At 42.4% G+C, this 19,463-nt stretch overlaps 2 protein-coding genes across 2 annotated transcripts; one reads left to right on the forward strand and one right to left on the reverse strand.

Annotated features, from left to right (window-relative positions):
* Positions 1 to 4,074: 4,074 nt before the first annotated feature.
* Positions 4,075 to 7,863, reverse strand: LOC101670064 (phosphatidylinositol 3,4,5-trisphosphate 3-phosphatase and dual-specificity protein phosphatase PTEN). Its single transcript, XM_004764468.2, has 2 exons — positions 7,821 to 7,863; positions 4,075 to 4,972 (listed from the first exon to the last, which is right to left on the reverse strand). Exons 1-2 carry the CDS (start codon positions 7,861 to 7,863, stop codon positions 4,368 to 4,370), a joined length of 648 nt encoding a protein of 215 aa, XP_004764525.1. The 3' UTR covers positions 4,075 to 4,367.
* A 1,627-nt stretch (positions 7,864 to 9,490) lies between these two features.
* LOC101677237 (60S ribosomal protein L32-like) lies at positions 9,491 to 9,895 on the forward strand. The gene has a single exon (XM_045077578.1). It carries the CDS (start codon positions 9,491 to 9,493, stop codon positions 9,893 to 9,895), a length of 405 nt encoding a protein of 134 aa, XP_044933513.1.
* Positions 9,896 to 19,463: the final 9,568 nt, after the last annotated feature.

The raw sequence follows: 19,463 nt of genomic DNA on the forward strand, positions 1-19,463 counted from the left end.
CCCCCTCCAAACTTTGTATCATACCACTACCAGAGATATCTTTCTAAAACCCAAATCTATGTCATGCCTTTGAGAGCTTCCCATTTTTATAAAATAATGTCCACACTTAGTATTCAGATGGAGATAACCTCTGGTATCTGATCTTACCGCAAGAGATTGAGTGCAAACACATCCACAATTCTTCACCCCTCTCTGTATCCCCATCCCTTGCAATTTGACTTTGTAGCTGCTCCCAACAAGAGGTGGAGTCAACTTCCCCACCCTGTGAATATAGGCTGGCCTGTGACTAACTTTGGCCAATAGAAAGTGGCAGAAATGCCAGAGGACCAATTACAAGCTGAGGTCTCAAGAGGCTTTGCCCACTTCTACTCACCTCAGAACCCTCCCACTGCCAAGTGAATAAACCCAGGCTAGCCTACTAAATGATGACAGGCCCAATCACCTTGATTCACCATCCAACATCCAGCCAACCACCACATGTGTGGTTGCCATGATAGGCAAAGCAGCCCCTAGTCTACCCATTTGGTCACCACAGACTTTTAACCAAGCCCACCTGAATTCAGCCAAGCCCACATGAAATCAGCCAAGTCTGACCAGAACAGCAAAACCCTCCAACTGCCCTGTACCCTCATAAACAATAATTAATACTGATTGCTTAAAATACTACATTTATGGTAATCTGTCACAGAACAAAGCTTACGGTGACTTACTACACAGCACAGTTGAGACACCAACCTACTTTCCAGCTTCTCCTCCCACTCCCTATCTTGTACTCTGATATTCCTTCATCCCAAAGTACTAGTACTTGAAATGCCCTATTTTACAGTCATATCTCACTGCCTTTGTTATGCTGTACCCGCTGCCTAGAAGGCCCTTTCCTCTCTCCTATATTGTGAAAAATCTCATCATTCAAGATCAAGCTCAAACATCATTCTTTCAATCATGAGGTATTTATCGAAGGCTAGGCACTAAAGTTTTAAAACTGAATAAAACATAGTCCACCCACTAAAGCAGCTCACAGTTCAGGAAAGGCTAATGTCACTGTCTTATTTCTTTCACCTCCGACTCCCTTCAGTAGACTTAAGTCTTTCTTATTTCTTCCCAAGCACTCTTATTTCTTAGTTACAGCACAGCTCAGTGTGGTGCCAGCCATAACAACAGTACCTGACTTCTAGAAATCTCATGAATAATAGATGAGACTATGAAGGCAAAACCCTTAGCATGGTGTGTGAAGCATAGTAAGTGGAAAATAAATGTTAGCTGTTGTGATTTTTAGTTAACACATACTCTCATCTCCCCTATTCGGCTGCATGTAAGTTTCTTGAGAGCAGGAACTGAGCCAAATTCATCTTCGTGTCTGAAGTGCCTAAAGTGTATATGTGCCTGGCACATAATAAACACTCACCAGATGTTTGTTGAACAGCTATCACCAGATCTATAAGAACTGAGCACAAACCCAGTTAACTGCAGAGCTGTTCAGTGGCCCTGGGGCTTTAGTGTTATACTGGGGCGCCCTCTGCTGTGTATGGATTTGTTCACACATCTGGGTATGAACCAAAACTCTTGAGGGAATTCAGGAGTAAAGCTAGAAATTTCCAGAAAGACTTGTTCCAGGCAAAGGATTCATCTCCTTAACAAGGGGGTACTGATTTCCCTCCGCAGTGCTACCCCTGGGGTCATTCATTTTATAGCTGCAATCACCAACATCATCTGATTTTTGAAAAAAAAAAAATGTTTTGGCTTGGGTTTAACTTTCTTTTTAAGATTTATTTATTGTGGAGAGAGTGAAAGAGAGAAAGAGAGCACGAGTAGAATGGGCAGAGAGAGAGAGAGAGATTCCCAGACTCTGCACTGAGCATGTAGCTGGATGCGGGCCTCAGTCTCACAACCCCAAGTCACCACCTGAGCTGAAACCAAGAGTCAGACACTGAAATGACTGCACCACCCAGGCATCTCTGACTCAGGTTTTATATCTTGTCTAGATCACAAATTAGCCCTTCATAAGTAATAATGGAATAATAAAAGAAAGAGGGGTGGTGGAATAGATGGAAGGACATCTCACAGTACTCCACACCTTACCATGTTGGAAAATCCTCTAAAAAGAAAGCGAGAAAGCAACCATGTAGATGGGACGTGTCCATCTCTTGGGATTTTAACTAAAGACACTTGGATGTAGAAGTACGTCAACCGAGAGAACAGACAAATTCTGAGCAATGCCCATGTAAAGCACATAAATCATATCATGTGCCATGATTAACCATGTAACTGTAAAGAAAATGTTCAAACAGAAGGGATAAAAAAATTAAAATTAATCATGCAGCAAATTAATTAAAATACTGCATTTGTCTGAAAAGAGTATATAATTTATAGATCAGCAGATACTGCTTGGACACTGTGGTAAGAAAGGCAATGGGAGTGGGGAGATGCATTTCCAGTTATGTACCTGTTTTTACTTAAGAGAAACCATATTCAAAGAAAGTTGCTCTGAAATTACTCCATGTGCAGTGCTCCACAGACACTGGCCTCTTCTCATTCGCCTCCATTACGAACAAAGCCCCATGACGTGTCAGTGCTATGCTCTTACAGCCACGCTTCATGCCCTGGAGACCCAAAGATGAGCCAAGCATAGTACCGTGCCTTTTACAAATACAAAACTCCTTTATTCCTGAATTCTGCTACTGCTGGAGTATCAGTTCCTTTGAACTAATTTTGACTGAAATTGACAACTGACACTCACCGGGATATATATATGATGGTTCTGTAACTGCAGCAACAAATTTGAGTAAATTTTAAAACCTTTTCCCTTTTCAGTGTTACCTGAGGCAAGTAAGAGGGCCACCTCTAGGGGAATCCTAAGCCTTTCCAAGGGATAGGAGAAGAAAATTCACAAAATTAAGATGAGGCAGGACAGAAGGGAAGATTAAGACAAAACAAATCCCCAAACAAAGGTAACATTCTCTGAAGAAAATGTTACCTCTCAAAAAAAGAGGGCACTCAAATAACCTGGGGACTATAGTCCAAATGGGTAAGATGAATTTTTTTTTTTTTTTAATAAAGTCTGGATTTAGCTCCAGGGGCGCCTGACTGGCTCATCCTGTAGGACACGCGACTGTAGTAGATCCGCGGGTTTCGAGTCTGAGCCCCACCTCGGGTGTAGAGATTATTTAAAAATAAAATCTCAAAATATAGAAGTAAATAAAATTTTAGAAATAAAAATATGGGCCAAGTACAAGTCACTCTAACTAGTCTACTAGTTAGACTGACTCTAATTCGTCTACTCTACTCCAGACAGGCCGTAGTACTGTTTATTCTGGAAAGGTCGCTGAATTTGTAACACTTTTTCTTCCTTTTTTTTTTTTTTTTCCCTTAAAGATGTTGTCAGAAGGAATAAACACACGCAGGGAGAGCGGTGGGCAGAGGGAGGAGCAGGCTCCCCGCTGAGCAAGGAGCCAGTTGTGGGGCTGGATCCCAGGACCCGAGCCCAAAGCAGACACTTCACTGACTGAGCCTCCCACGCATCCCACATTCTTTTCTTCTAAAGGGATTCCCCCACACTCCCATACAGCGAACTCAACCCATTTACTAGAAGGGCGGGCGGTGCGCCCGAAAGTGAGGCCCGGCTGCCCCCAGCTTTCTCAGGGTGTGGACGGCACAGACCCCCAGACGCCCCTTGGTCTGGCCTCCGACCACCCTCCACCCTCCTTCCCAGTCGCGACCTCGAGAAGCCCGTCCGCAGCCTCCCCCGCGGCACCGGCCCACGCGCTCGCTCGTGCCCGCCACGTTCGCACACCCGGATACGTCAGGACTAGTCAGGCCAGGCGGAGCCCGAGTGCACCCCGCTCGGGGCTCCGGTGTCCGCTGCCTCCACGTGGCTCTGCACCGCGCGGCCACTTCAGTCAGAATCACCTGAGGAGAAGCGCAAGGACCCCGGCGTCTCTGGAAGGTGCCAACCCAGCACGGGGCTGCGCCCTCTTCCAGGACCTGCACAAGGCCTCCACCGACGAGTGGGGTGGCCCCCAGGCCGCCCTGGAAGCCACCAGGGTGGCTTTTTTTTTTTTTTTAATAAAACTGGAATAAAATGGGAAAGTGCCATCTTTATTTATCCTAATTGAATTTTAAATGTCCTTTTGACACAAAAAGGTATATACATGACACAGCTACACAACCTTTTTTCAACTGGACAAGTGTCAAAACCCTGTGGATGTATAGGGTAAAACAAGATTGGTCAGGAAAAGAGAATTGTTCCTATCACTGGTAATCTGACACAATGTCCTATTGCCATTAAAAAAAAAAAAAAAAAGGTCCAATTTCAGTTTATTCAAGTTTGTTTTCATGGTGTTTTATCCCTCTTGATTAAAAAAAAAAATTCAGACTTTTGTAATTTGTGTATGCTGATCTTCATCAAAAGGTTCATTCTCTGGATCAGAGTCAGTGGTGTCAGAATATCTATAATGATCAGGTTCATTGTCACTAACATCTGGTGTTAAAGAAGTTGAACTGCTAGCCTCGGGATTTGACGGCTCCTCTACTGTTTTCGTGAAGTACAGCTTCACCTTAAAATTTGGAGAAAAGTATTGGTTGGCCTTGTCTTTGTTTGCTTTGTCGAGATCATTTTTTGTTAGAGTGAGTACTAGATATTCCTTGTCATTATCTGCACGTTCTATACTGCAAATACTAATAATTCCTTGATCACAGAGACTTCCATTTTCTACTTCTTCTGAGGTTTTCTCTGGTCCTGGTATGAAGAATGTGTTTACCCAAAAGTGAAACATTTTGTCCTTTTTTAGCATCTTGTTCTGCTTGTGGAAGAACTCTACTTTGATGTCACCACACACAGGCAAAGGCTGAGGGAACTCAAAGTACATGAACTTGTCTTCCCATCGTGTGGGTCCTGAATTGGAGGAGAAGAACGTGAGGGGAGAAGAACGTGAGGGGAGAAGAACGTGAGGGGCGCCCGCCCAGAGCCAGGGCCCTCAGGCGTGCCCTGCCGGCGCAGGCCCCCGTGTCTGTGAGCTCTCGGAGAACCACTTCCGGGGTGAGGAGGTGACCCCGTCAGGAAGATGGCGGCCCCCTGACTCAGCTCTCAAGCACAACCAGAGCCTCTGGAGCCCAGCAGGCTTTGAGGGGCCCCTGTAGTGTCCCCTTCATGTCCCCCTGGTGTCGGAGCTTCTGCCTGAGCCTCCCAGTGCAGCCACTAGACAGCTTTTCGGCCCTGCACAAGACCTTTCCCACACCTAGACCAAATGGAAAAATAAATGTTTTCGCAGGGAAAAACAAAGCAAAAAGGCAGCCGCAGCTTGCCAGTCTTCTAAAGGAAGACCAAGTTGTAGATACAGAGAATATTAAAAGCTATTAGAGAATATAAGGGACAACTTTATAACTATATATTTTTTCCTTGACCATGTTAGTAGTTATTTCAAAGTCCGTGTCTGTGGGTCTTCTTTATTGCCTGTTGTTTCTCATTTTTTATTATCTTCTTGTGTATTTTCATGGGCCTTTTTTAATTGAGTGTAGATATTCCATATCAGAAATTATAAAAATAAATGGAGCTCTAGGATTATGAGAGAGTCTCTCCCAAGAGGATTTTCATTTGCTGCACCAGACCACTGCCCCACTTAAGAATCTGTATCATCTTAATCTGGTCAGGGGGTTAGATGGTTCAAATCTAGACTTCAGGCACTTCTACTTTTGCCTAAAATGAATAAACCTCACTCTATATCTTTCTCTAAAATCATCTAACAACTATTAAAATAGTGAGTTTTCTGGTTATTTTTCTGCTCCAGTCTTAATTCAGTTTCTAGGACAAGCCCAAATCCTGGAACTATACAGCATGTGTCAACAGACTAGCTCCCAGAGAAACCTCTCTTTTCTAGTCAGAGGACCAGGTAGGGGATTGTGAATTTGAAGAAAATCTCCCACTTTTTTCTTTTATTTATCTCCTGACCCTGCCCTGTGTAGTCATAAAGCCACAACTCTTGCAACAAAGCAGCTGTGATGAGTTGCAGGCACCTAAAATCTGGAGAAAATCCTTCCTTATTACATGAGAACTGAGAAGAGGAGTCCCTGAGATCGGAAGAGTGTTGAAGGAAACTCTATTGTTTTCTCCCTCTTGTTTCTACTCTTTGTAGAGGCAGACCCAGCTATGGAAAGTATGCAACTGCATGGAAAAACAACAACAACAACAACAAAACCAGTACTCCTGCTTTCTAACTCCAGCTTTCTAAGGACCATGAAAAGGTGCTCTTGAGAGCTAGGGAATATTGGAAAAATCACAGAAGAGTGAGAACCAAAGAAATGAAGGCCCTAATTCTGTGTATGAAGCCACTTCTTGAGCTCTTCATGAACTGCTCTGACTCTGACTCTGGTAGCGAAAGGGTTCTATTCAAAGACCCCTCCCCGGCCAAGCTTACTGACAAAACTCGAGGGTGTCTGTACTTGGCCCTGACTCTTTGTTTTTCCAGGTCACGGAGCCCCTCATCCTCAGAAAACAGACAACTACAAAACATATTCCTCTCCAACCAAACCACAACACACATTCCGGAAGGGCCCTGGGCAGAGGCTTCCCCACCTCCACCCCACCCCCACCCTGGCCTCTGACTCTGAAACTTGTTACTCCTGCTCTACCTGGCCAAGAGTTGACCTTTCTTACAAACCCTCCCCTGTGGGCACAACCGCAACCCACACTGTAAAATCCCTTAAAAGGCCCAGCCTAACAAACATAGGTCCAATATCTCCCTCCATGCCTGGCCTCTCTCCACCCTTGGAGAGTAAATAAACTCTGCCTTGCTTATTGCTCTACTTTTTTGTGCAAATCTTTGCCGCCAGCATTACTGGCCACCCTAACTGGTAGTACGGTGAAAGAGTGATACATTCTGATCAGGTAGGATATATCCCAGGAATGTAAGTAGATTAATTCATTACCAGATCAAATGAGAAAAAAAAGGAATAACATTTGGTAAAGCTAAACCCATACCCTGGTTCTTTTAATTAGCTAATTCAAAATAGAAAAGAAATTTTAAAAAGAAAAGAAATTATCCTTATGAGGTAAAAGTTATCTACCAGAAATTTACATCAAATATCATATCTAATGGGGAAACTACAGAGGTATTCTCAGTAAAGTAAGTAACAAGAAAGGTAAGGAGAAAAGAGAATACTAACACCTTAGTTTTTTTTAAAAAAAGGTGAAAATTCGATCTTTCTTGTTTTTTTAAAAAAGGTTTATTTATTTGGGGTGCTTGGGTGGCTCAGTGGGTTAAAGCCTCTGCCTTCGGCTCAGGTCATGATCCCAGGGTCCTGGGATTGAGCCCCGCATCGGGCTCTCTGCTCAGCAGGGAGCTGCTTCCTCCTCTCTCTCTGCCTGCCTCTCTGCCTACTTGTGATCTCTGTCTGTCAAATAAATAAATAAGATTTTTTTAAAAGATTTATTTATTTATTTGGGGGGGTTGGCTGAGAGAGAGGGAGTAAAGCAGACCCTCCCCTCCCACTCAGCGCAGAGCCCATGTGCTCAGTCACACCACCCTGAGATCATAACTTGCACCAAATCAAGAGATGGACCCTTAACTGAGTGAGCCACCCAGGCACCGCAGATCTTATTTCTTATTCTTGCCTTCTCTCATATAAACTCCCACCCCCAACACACACATGCTCTGATTCATGTGTAGGATTTAGTGGGGTAGTAAATCTCACAAGCTTACCTTATAGAGAGATGGTGCTCCGTTCTAGTAATCACACTCAACCTATGTGTCATAGTTATAAGTTATAATATCTAGAATCTACTGTATTAGAGTATTTTATATGTACTATTTCTACTTTTTCACTACCTTTGGAGGTACATAACATTATCTCCATTTTTAGATTGGACATTGCAGCTCTGGGAAATTATTTTGCTTATCATAGGTCACACAGCCTGTAAATGGCTGAGTCAGGATGAATACTTCAGCGGTAGCCAAAGCCAGAGCTTTTTCCACTATGCCCTATTGCCTCTCTTCTGAGGAAGAAGCTGTGGAAAGAATTCCTCTGGCATCACTCAGGGAATAGGATACTATGTCACTAGGAAGATTTTCTAGCCAAGGTCTTGGTGCCTGTGATGATTCATATTTAGATCATGTTCCTTGAGAGTAGCAAATATATCTGAAAGCAGCTGGTTTCAGCATCTGAGTTGTAAAGAAAGTTCTCAGGGAAAGCATCCAGTGATATTGTAGGAAATCTCAGAGGTCACAGGAGCTGTTTGTTCCTCCCTGTGGCTAAAATTTTCCTTCTTCCAGCCATAATAATAAAGGCTAAATACTCTAAAGAAAAATTCCAGGAGAGCCTGCAGTTTTCTAATCCAAACACCTGAGCCCACACTTTTTGGGTAACTGCACTATTAGCTGAATTCTGCGCAGAGGGGCCTGGACATCTAGCCAAGATGAAGTCCCAATGTATTTTCTGGCCTATGGCAAGGCAAACTTGGCCTTGGGGAGCCACATAATCACATATTTCCAGTTGTATACAAACACTGAGATCTACTCTTTGGGCCACAGCCTAAAAGAACTGGATTTTGCCCTTTTCCTTCCTATCTGAGAGCTATGAAGAGAGATTCCATCACAGAAATCCAATTATTTGGTGGTGTCAGTTGGAAAATGGTGGCCTAAACATCAGGATATGTGGCTTCTTGCCACCAAATTGCAACTAACAGATCAAGAGTAGTTGCTTAACTTTTTTAAGCTTGGCTGCCCACCCTAAAATTTCACTGTTGAGACAAGTATCTTTGAAATTCTCTCTAGCTGAAACATTCCAGAAATTTTATCGGTCTGGTAGTGAAGAGAAAGTGACTCCCTATGTTTGAGATTAGCCCCAAATTATTGTGGGGGAACTTCTCCTGCCTCTCCATTGAAGTTGTGCCTACATCACTTGGTCTGGTTTAAGTATCATCATCGGATGCTGCCCAACATGAAGACTTCATTTGAAAGGTTTCTGGTTTTTTCTTTCTTTCTTCCTTTTTAAGAAACTTTGTATTTTTTGTCAACACTATTTCCATGTTGTTTGCCATAGTTCAAGAGTAGCTTAAGAACACTCACTTTACCAAAGAGTTCCAAAAGCCTCAGGGAAACTCCAGCTAAACAAAATTTGAGTAAGTTTCTCTTTCCAGAAAATATAAGACATTATAATGAAGCGTTATAACCAGTTTTAATTAAATAGTATAGTAAGATATATAACTCATATTTCCGGTCTGAATTCTTCACTTGTTATAATGAGCATTGGGTGTTGTATATAAGTGACAAATCACTGAATTGTACTCCTGAAGCCAATATTGCACTGACTGTTAACTAACTATAATTTAAATTTAAAAAATTTTTTTGAAAAGGACTGAGTTCCTTCCCCTCTCTTTCTCGGCACTGCCTGCGGAGTTGACAGCCATCTCTTACTGGTTTTCTGGCCTTGGGGTTGCTGCTGCAGCCCGACCACCTAACAACAGACTGACCGCCATGAGCTTCGAGTCAATGGCATCATGGCTGCCTTCAGACTTCTGGTGAAGTACAAAATCATAAAAAAGAGAACCAAGAGGTTCATCCGGAACTCGTCAGACCAATATGTCCAAATTAAGCACAACTGGTGGAAACCCAGAAGCATTGACAATAGGGTGTACAGAAGATTCAGGAGCCAGATCTTGATGCCCAACATTGGTTACGGAAGCAACAAGACAACAAAGCGCATGTTGCCCAGTGGCTTCCGGAAGTTCCTACTCCACAATGTCAAGGAGCTTGAAGTGCGGTTGATGTACAATAAAGCTGACTGTGCAGAGACTGCTCACAATGTCTCCTCCAAGAACCACAAAGATGTGGACAAAACAGCCCAGCTGGCAACCAGAGTCACCAGTCCCCACGCCGGGCTGTGCAATGAAGAAAATGAATAGACAGTTTGTGTGCATATCACATTTGTGTTAATAAAACTATAAAACTACCACCCAGCTTTATTTCACTCCTGAAAAAAAAAAAAAAAAGGCTGAGTTCTCTTTTTGATTGGCACCCAGGTAGAAAAAGACTTCTGTTACCTTTTTTTTTTAAGTCATCATATCTAATATTCAGAAGCACATCTTTGAATTGCAAATAAAGAATAGTACTTACCAAAATACATGCCTTATTATTGGGTACTACTGCATCCTTTTCTCCCATAGGAGATATTCCTTCATCCTCATCTCCATAGAAGAGGGCTCATGTGGTTTATGTAGCTAGGACTAAAGATGGGGCTTGCTTTGACTTTTCGCTGTAAATAGAAAAAAATGTGCTTTTATTTGGGGGATTGATTTACAGATTAAGTATAGCCTCAGCCAATAGTCATATTAATCATTATGGTATAAATATAAGCTTCTGAAAATATCAGAAGAAGATAGAAAAGATGGGAACAAGTACAGACATTTTCAAGGAAAATATATTTCATGATATCTATCATGAAATATGCATTCTCAGGAAGAGAACACATTATGGCTTAGAGGCTAATCATCAATAATAATCAATGTCAATGATATGATCTTTCATAAGTGGTATTCAAAATGAACTGGTCCAGAACCATTGTTAAAGTTAGTGGATTTAAGACAGGTTGCATTGTGAAGACAAATCATCTTAGGACTTGGCAGGACTTGGGAAGGGGGGCTGGGTATCACTTTGCATGTCACTATAGATGTGTTGAAAATAGACTTTTTTTTTCCTCCGTGGCCTTTTTGAGGCTGTGTCAGAGGACTCTAAAGCGGCTAAGTGGTTGGAAGAGAAGCAATTCGCAGGTGGATCTAGGTCAGACAGTATTGTCTGGAGCCTGTGAACATTGCTACCAGACCAGTATCACATCAGGCAGACCCTGGATGAAACAGCTGCTGCTGAGAAAAGTCATTTTCACTTTACCCACACAGGGAGAACATAACAAAGTTCTGCATTTTTTAAAATCTGAGGTCTAATGAGAAGACTGCTTTCTGCTGATGTTCTAGCCTTGGGTGCAGTCTCATTGCCAGGAAGAAGATGAGGTCAAATGGGAACATAATTTGGAAGATCTCTTGAAGTTTATGTTTCTAACGCTTCAAAATTTGAGTGACAGTTCCAATATTTTCTTTGAAAATGTATCCAAATAGAACTCTTGTATACAAGCTAATACATTACACAACCTCAGGTTTAGAAATAGTATTAGTATAGTATTAGTATTAGTATTAGTATTAGTATTAGTGGAGGTGTAGAGAGCATCTGAATCTGCAGGTACAAAGAAGCAAATACTTTTGAGAGAGAATCTATAGATCCAGCATGGGAACGACTAAGAATAGGATATAGAGGGTGCAAGGAGAGCTTTCCCTGTAAAGACAGGGAGGAACAAGAACATAAATTAGCAGTTCAAGGGGATTGAGTGAGAATTCTGTGATCCCTCTGAGAAAGTGAAAGTGGGAGAATTTGTGAGTCCAGCCAGCACCCAAATCCTTAGTAGTATTAGAGATGCAAATCTTGTGGGTTGGCATGTGTGGATGTTGCAGATACGTGGTTCTCAAGCTTTAGGGAAATAAGAATCATCTAGGCAGCAAGCTTAAAAGATAGCAAGCCAGACCCTACTCCTAGAGATTCCATCAGTAGATTTGGGGTTGGCACAGGAATCCAGGTATCATTCAAATGGTCCTCACATTTTGAGAAAATACTGTACTCTTTTGGAGTAAAGGAATCAGCCATTCTCCTATCCCTTTCCTCTGCTTTAAAAAAAAAAAAAAAATCAAACTTTACAAAGTGTTTCATTTTCCCTCTTAAAAGAAATAGCATTGAAATCTTAGCAGAATCCCTTACCACCAAGGGTTACAATGTTCCAAACATTGTATACGCTTTATTTATGTTACAATACTAACTATTGTTTAATGAGTATTTGCTCATTTCCAGACACTCTACTTAAACGCAGGATATCTAAATAATGTCTAAACTTCCTACAAAGAAAATATTATTGTTCTGGCTAAGAAAACTGTGGCTCACAAAAGTTCGGTAATTTGTCTGGGGTCACAGGTTAATACACAAAATATAGTCTGTGAATCCAAAAACCGTACTTTTTCCAGTGCTTTATTTTAAAATGATCTAATGAATGGGAGATGAAAACATCTCCATGTGACAAACTCCTACAAGTGTGTATAAGAGGCTAGTGCTGTAGACAGAGCTGTCATTTCTACTTAATCCTAACACTGACCCATTGAAAACAGCTTAAATCACCCTGATGGGTGATTTATTCTTGTCCTTTCTTGTCTACTGCTCAGTTGACTAACAAAGAAAAGATGATTCCAGGACTTTGTATCAAACTCTTAGGAAATAGAGTTATGTATATTACACACCCTGTATGTTTGACCTATAGAGAAATTAAATTATTTGCCTGGAGACCTCTGATATATACTATCCTTTGGCACTTACAGCCCAGATTAAGGGATTGTGCCTTCTGTGCTAGAGTCACTCATCTGATAATGCAAAGGGGCAGCCATGTGATTCAAAAGAGCTCTCGGTGGTCAGAGCTGGAAAGAACTGGATTTGCTTCTCAGCTCCACCTCTCCTTAGCTCTGTTTTAGGACTAATCAACTGTCCTTTCTGAGCCTTTCTGTCCAGGCTTCTCACTCTTAAGGTATGAATGAAAATGGATACTTAACAAGATAAAAGAAATAAGTTTCTCTTATTTACACACAGTAGGTAGACTGTAGGTTTTATTTAACTATGGTGTTTATAAATGAAGTTTAACCCTAACTTTATACAACTTAAAAAATGGAAATTTCTTCAGTATCACCCTGTTTGTGTAGATGAACTCAAATATGAGCTCAACACATTGGGCTTTGCTGAGTCATTCCTAAATACTGTCAAACTGTTCATGGTGGTGACAGAGATAGATCAAAAGAAGCAAGCCCCATGAATACTTCATAAAGATGCAAACTGCCTTTGGAAAAGCTGTTTCAACTGTCTAAAGTTTAAAGGAAGTTTGCTTTGTTCATTACTGTGAGAGAGTTTTCAGAGCACAGATTTCATGCTCCCTCTTCTTACACTGTGGTGAGCAGAGATCATGTATCTAATCAAAGAAATAGGTACATGTCTATTCCCAGGATTATTACATCCAGCCAAGCATTTCCTGATGGATTCAATGGATACTTACCTAGTGATGATGGTCCACCAGCTAGGAACTAAAATTTAGCTTTGAAACGAGACCCCCCCACCCCCACTCACCCATGGACTAAAAAGAAATGAGAGAGACAACAAACTATGCAATGGGATAAAGGCTAAGAACACATGAGGCATGAAACTCATAAAGAGAATCATCTGGGGATAACCTCCAAGAGGTAATAACACTTAATGGCAATCTTAACAAATGCATTAGCCAGGAAAAGAAAGAGAAGAAAGTTCAGGCAAAGGGAAGAGATGTACAAGGTCACACCACTGTAAGAGAGCGTGGCATACTTGAAAACTACAAATAGTAAGAGATAGTGGGAAATGAGGGATGGAGTGGGGCACGTGGGACAGGTAAACAGAAGAGAAGTTACAGGTAGACATAAGCTCAAAAAGGTCTTCCATGCCAAAAATTTTTAAAAGACATTCTAAAAGCAAGAAAATGATAAAACACATCTAGGAGAATGCTAGGTAATGTGTGTGGAGGAAAGAGGCACAGAACCAGTTTAGTTTATTTGATCCCTACCTAATGGGGGTACTCTAGGTATTCAGAACAGTATTCTGGGTAGTGAGGTCTCAAGGAGGTAACACACATACCTTCCTGCTAAGGAAGGCTCTGGGATCCCATACAGGAATGACAGATCTCACGCACCCAAATGGCTGGTGGGCATGTGGAATGGCACAAGAATTGTGTCCTAGAGACGCACACCTGGGGTGCTCAGTCAGTTCGGTGGCTGCCTTCAGCTCAGGTCATGATAGCAGGGTCCTGGGAGGGAGCCCTGCATCAGGATCCCTGTTCAGCAGGGAGTCTGCTTCTCCCTCCCTCTCCACCGCTTGTTCTCTCTTTTTCTTTCTCTCTCCATGGAACAAGAAACACCTTTTTTTCTGCGAATCTTGCTCTTTTGACTCTAAACAAATAAGAATAGGAAGAAGGTGGAAGAAAATAAAACTGCACATCCAACCTTTACCTTTTCATGTGAGACTGCCTTCTAAAGAAGGATTCTGCAGCAGAAAACCATTTACCATGCTAATGGACATCAAAAGAAAGCTAGGTTGGCAATACTTCTATCAGATAAATTAGATTTTAAACCAAAGACTATAATAAGAGATGAAGAAGGACATTATATCATACTTAAAGGGTCTCTCCAACAAGAAAATCTAACATTTGTAAATATTTACGCCCCTAACATGGGAACAGCCAATTATATAAGCCAATTAATTACAAAATCAAAGAAACACATTGACAATAATACAGTAAAAGTAGGAGACTTTAATACCCCCTCACTGAAATGGACAGATCATCTAAGCAAAAGATCAACAAGGAAATAAAAGCTCTAAATGACACACTGGGCCAGACGAACATCACAGACATATTCAGAACATTCCATCCCAAAGCAACAGAATACACATTCTTCTTTAGAGCACATGGAACATTCTCCAAAACAGATCACATCCTGGATCACAAATCAGGTCTCAACCAGTACCAAAAGATTGGGATCATTCCTACACATTTTCAGACCACAGTGCTTTGAAACTCAAACTTAATCACAAGAGGAAAGTTGGAAAGAACTCAAATACATGGAAGCTAAAGAGCACCCTACTAAAGAAGGAATGGGTCAACCAGGAATAAAGAAGAATTTTTAAAAATTCATGGAAACAAATGAAAATGAAAATATAACTGTTCAGAATCTTTTGCATGCAGCAAAGGTGGTCCTGAGAGGAAAGCATATAGCGATACAAGCCTTTCTCAAGAAACAAGAAAGGTCTCAAGTACACAGCCTAACCCTACACCTAAAGGAGTTGTAGAAAGAATAGGAAAGAAAGCCTAAACCCAGCAGGAGAAAAGAAATAATAAAGACCAGAGCAGAAATCACTGAAACAGAAACCAAAAGAACAGTAGACGAGATCAATGAAACTAGGAGCTGGTTCTTTGAAAGAATTAATAAGATTGATAAACTCCTGGCCAGACTTATCAAAAAGAAAAAAGAAAGGACCCAAATAAATAAAATCATGAGTGAAAGAGGAGAGATCACAACCAACACCAAAGAAATACAAACAATAATAAGAACATATTAGGAGCATCTAATATGTTCTTATTATTGTTTGTATTTCTTTGACAATCTGGAAGAAATGGATGAATTCCTAGAATGTATAAACTACCAAACATGAACCAGGAAGAAATAGAAAACCTGAACAGACCAAAACCAGCAAGGAAATTGAAGTAGTAATCAAAAGTCTCCCAAAAAACAAGAGCCCAGGCCCAGACGGCTTCCCAGGGGAATTCTACCAAACATTTAAAGAAGAACTAATACCTATTCTCCTGAAACTATTCCAAAAAATGGAAATGGGGGGCGCCTGGGTGGCTCAGTGGATTAAGCCGCTGCCTTTGGCTCAGGTCATGATCTCAGGGTCCTGGGATCGAGCCCCGCATAGGGCTCTTCTGCTCAGCAGGGAGTCTGCTTCCTCCTCTCTCTCTCTCTGCCTGCCTCTCTGCCTACTTGTGATCTCTTTCTGTCAAATATATAAATAAAATCTTTTTAAAAAAATGGAAATGGAAGGAAAACTTCCAAACTCATTTTAAAATTTATATGGTTGGTTGCCACTGTACTATGAGCAGCTCAGCTTTACGAGGTGCTTGAATGGGCAGTCTGGGGTTCGTGAGGAAAAGAGATCATTACCCAACAGAGAGCTATCCCAAGGTTGAGTTGGTAGTGGGGAGAACTCTCCTCACTGCTGGGGGTACATGTGGCCAGGTGTTCCCAGGCCCAGTGTCAGGTTCCTATGTAAGCCCAGGCATGATTCAGATGATTGCTGGGGGCCGGAGATCCCTTCCAGTGAGTGAGGAGGCATGACAGTGAGGAAAACCAGAGACCGTCCAACTTTGAATATCAGAGGCAGTCAGAACCTTGAGACCCGCCCTCATGGGGTATAACTTCTGTCTGGTTGGAGAGGTTCTTGTGCTTTAGCTGTGGTGATACTTTCAATTTCCTGGAATTGCCAAGCTGTCTGACCTTTGAAATTCTATTCTTGCTGTTCCCTCTGCCTGGAAATTCTTCCAACAACACCCACCCTATCCTCCCATTGAAGAACTTATGCTATTATAACCACACAGTCATATATCTGTCTCCCTCAGTAAATGAAATGCTCCTTGAGCAGGGGGCTTGCCCGTCTTATTAGCTATTTTATCATTCCCAGTGGTGGTATAATGCCCAACACATTCTAGTTCCATATAGGTGCTTGTCAAATTGAACGAACTAAAGATCGAACTAAACTAAAGCTAGTGATCGTTCAAGCTCCTGAGCTGGAATAACAAGTAGGATCCAGCCTTCTGGTTGCCGAGAACTAGCATCTTGTTTCAGTGGGTGAGGCCAACACTGAGGGAACTGTGATCATTCAGGTACCTGAGGACTCAGGGAAGGTTGTACATAAAAGGAGACTTAGAGGACTCCTGGATGTCTCCATCAATGAAGTGTCTGCCTTCGGCTCAGGTCATGATCCTGGGGTCCTAGGATTGAACCCACGTTGGGCTCCCTGCTCCGTGGGGAGTCTCCTGCTCCCTCTCCCTTTGCCCCCCCCACTCATGTTCTCTTGCTCATTCTTCTCAAATAAATACAGTCTTAAAAAAGGGGGGGGAGACTTATAAGTCAAACAGGAATTTAGGTATAATGACTAGGACTCCTGAACCTGGAGGAAATCAGATACATTTGCTAATGGCTGTTCTATGCCCGCAGAGGCGATTCATATTGTGGTCTGCAAATGGGTCCCATCAGGAGATCCAATCACAGCAAGTGAGGAAGAGAAAGGCAAGAGAGCAGAGAAATTACATAGAGAATTACAGCTGTTACCTTTATCTCATTAGCGTGACGTTCTAGAATGCTAAAGAACGTGAAGGTGAAAACTTATAATCAGGGACGCCTGGGTGGCTCAGTGGGTTAAGCCTCTGCCTTCGGCTCAGGTCATGATCTCAGAGTTGATGGGATCGAGCCCCACAGTGGGCTCAGCAGGGAGCCTACTTCCCCCTCTCTCTCTCTGCCTGCCTCTCTGCCTACTTGTGATCTCTGTCTGTCAAATAAATAAATAAAATCTTTTAAAAAAAACCTTATAATCAAATGGTTTGGAGATCTATAATAAAGCATGATTTGTTTGCAGTCCTGACAGAGACGAGCATGGTGCTTTTGTCACCCTGGCGAGTGAGGTCTGTGGTCCTTAGCTCCCACATCTACTAAATGGGGTAAGACGCGGAAAGTGCCCAGTACAGAACTTCGTATACAGCAGACTCGGTACTTGGCGGGTCTGGTAAGTGTCGGCACCAGCACTGACTGAGGTGATGAGACTTGTCACTCATTTTGTCCACTCCTTGCTCCACCTCCATACACACACCTTCTCAAACGCAGACACAAACAGCCGTAGATTGTCTGAGGTCTTCTTAGCATGAGGGAGAGACTAATAACCCTCTGCCAAGGGCCCCTGAGCCCCTTGTCTAGGAGGAGGCGCACTGTGCACTAAATTAACGACTGCACATCCCTGTGTGTAGTCTGACTCTAACATAGGAAGGGGAGGGCCACCTGGCTCAGGACCGACTCTTGATTTTGGCTCAGGTCACGATCTCAGGGTCCTGAGGATGGAGCCCTGCATCGGTCTCGCCAGACTCGGAGCTCAAGGCTGGGTGGGGCGAGGGAGGTGTCCACTGCTTTCCCTCCCCCTTTCCCTCTGCCCCTCCCCTCCAAAATAAATAAATCAATCTTGAAAGAAATGAAATAAAATGAGGAACAGGACATTGAGGACCATACACTGCTATTTCCTAACTTTTGCTGGGAACCCTTCAAAAAAACAATTTTTCCCTTAATTATATCCGGGTTCATAATTGGTTGCACAGAAGAATCACCTGGAATCCTTCTGAAAAAGGATGATGTTTGGGTTCACCCCAGACCAATTAGATTGCAAACCCCTGGGAAGGGGGCTCAAGTTTGGATGGTTTTCTGAAGATCCCAGGTGATTCTAACGCATTGATTCATGTGCAGACCCTGGACCACAGCACCAGCCTCACCAAGAAGATTATTTAAAGTGGGATCTCCTTTTGGGGTGCCTGGGTGGCTCAGTCGGTGAGGCGTGTGCCTTTGGCTCAGGTCATGATCCAAGTTCTTGGATCAAGTCCTGCATTGGGCTCCTTGCTCAGAGGGGATCCTGCTTCTCCTTCTTCTGCTCCCTCTGCTTGTGCTCGCTCTGTCAAATAAATAAATAAAATAGTTTTAAAAATAATAATTAAAAAAATAAAATGTAGGGGGTGCCTGGGTGGCTCAGTGGGTTAAAGCCTCTGCCTTCGGCTCAGGTCATGATCTCAGAGTTGATGGGATCGAGCCCCACAGTGGGCTAAGCAGGGAGCCTGCTTCCCCCTCTCTCACTCTGCCTGCCTCTCTGCCTACTTGTGATCTCTCTCTGTCAAATAAATAAATAAAATATTTTTTTAAAAAATAAAAATAAATAAAATGTAGGCTCTCAGGCCCCAGTCCAGACTGAATTAGAATTGAAACAAATCAGAATGCTCGCTTCCAATGATCCATAATCACATGAAGGTTTGAGAAGTGCTAGTGCGACTCTGGCTGCACAACAGAATCATCTAGAGGAATCTGGGAAAATGCAGATGCTTGGGCTCTACCCCCTAAGGCTTCTACCTAATTGGTCCAAAAAGGATCACGAATAAATACTTTAAAAAGTCACCCCTAAGCACATAAGCTGGGCGGCCAGGGCTGAGAACCATGATGTTAGGCAGGCACTGCCCCAGAGATGGACTGAATTCTCAGCTGGGAGCACCTTCCTGAGGGGGCTCGGAAAGAAGAGGTGAATCAACGTTTCTTTTCCCAGAAGTGACAGAAAGAACAAGTATGGTCTCTTTAGTATGGGGCTCCCTAGCAACATGTTTAAGAAATGTCTACTTCATACACACATATGTAAATGTGTATTTTCTGTTTTTCTCCTTGTTATAACTATAGTTTATTAGTGACTAGATCTAGTGCATAATCATGTGTAATAAGCTGAAATATTTGTGTCTTACTTTACTCTTTGGCAATGATTTTAAATATTTACATTAAAACAAACAAGCGGATGTTATAGGATACAATATCCATTTCTTGTGAATTTTAAAGATAAAATGCAAGACTTCAAGGAAATTTTTTTGCTTCAAGGGGACACTTCAGGCTATGCCCCAGACCTCCCACTGAAATTTCGTCTCCCTCCATCCTCAGGACTACTCCAGAGGGAAAGTCTGAGGAACCCTGAGTCAACAGAATTATTTGAAATGTGACAAATCTTAATTGATGTAGTTTCAAATCC

Source organism: Mustela putorius, unplaced genomic scaffold, assembly GCF_011764305.1.
Source record: "Mustela putorius furo isolate JIRA1106 unplaced genomic scaffold, ASM1176430v1.1 tig00000198_pilon_pilon_pilon, whole genome shotgun sequence".
In the NCBI taxonomy this organism is placed as follows: domain Eukaryota; kingdom Metazoa; phylum Chordata; class Mammalia; order Carnivora; family Mustelidae; genus Mustela; species Mustela putorius.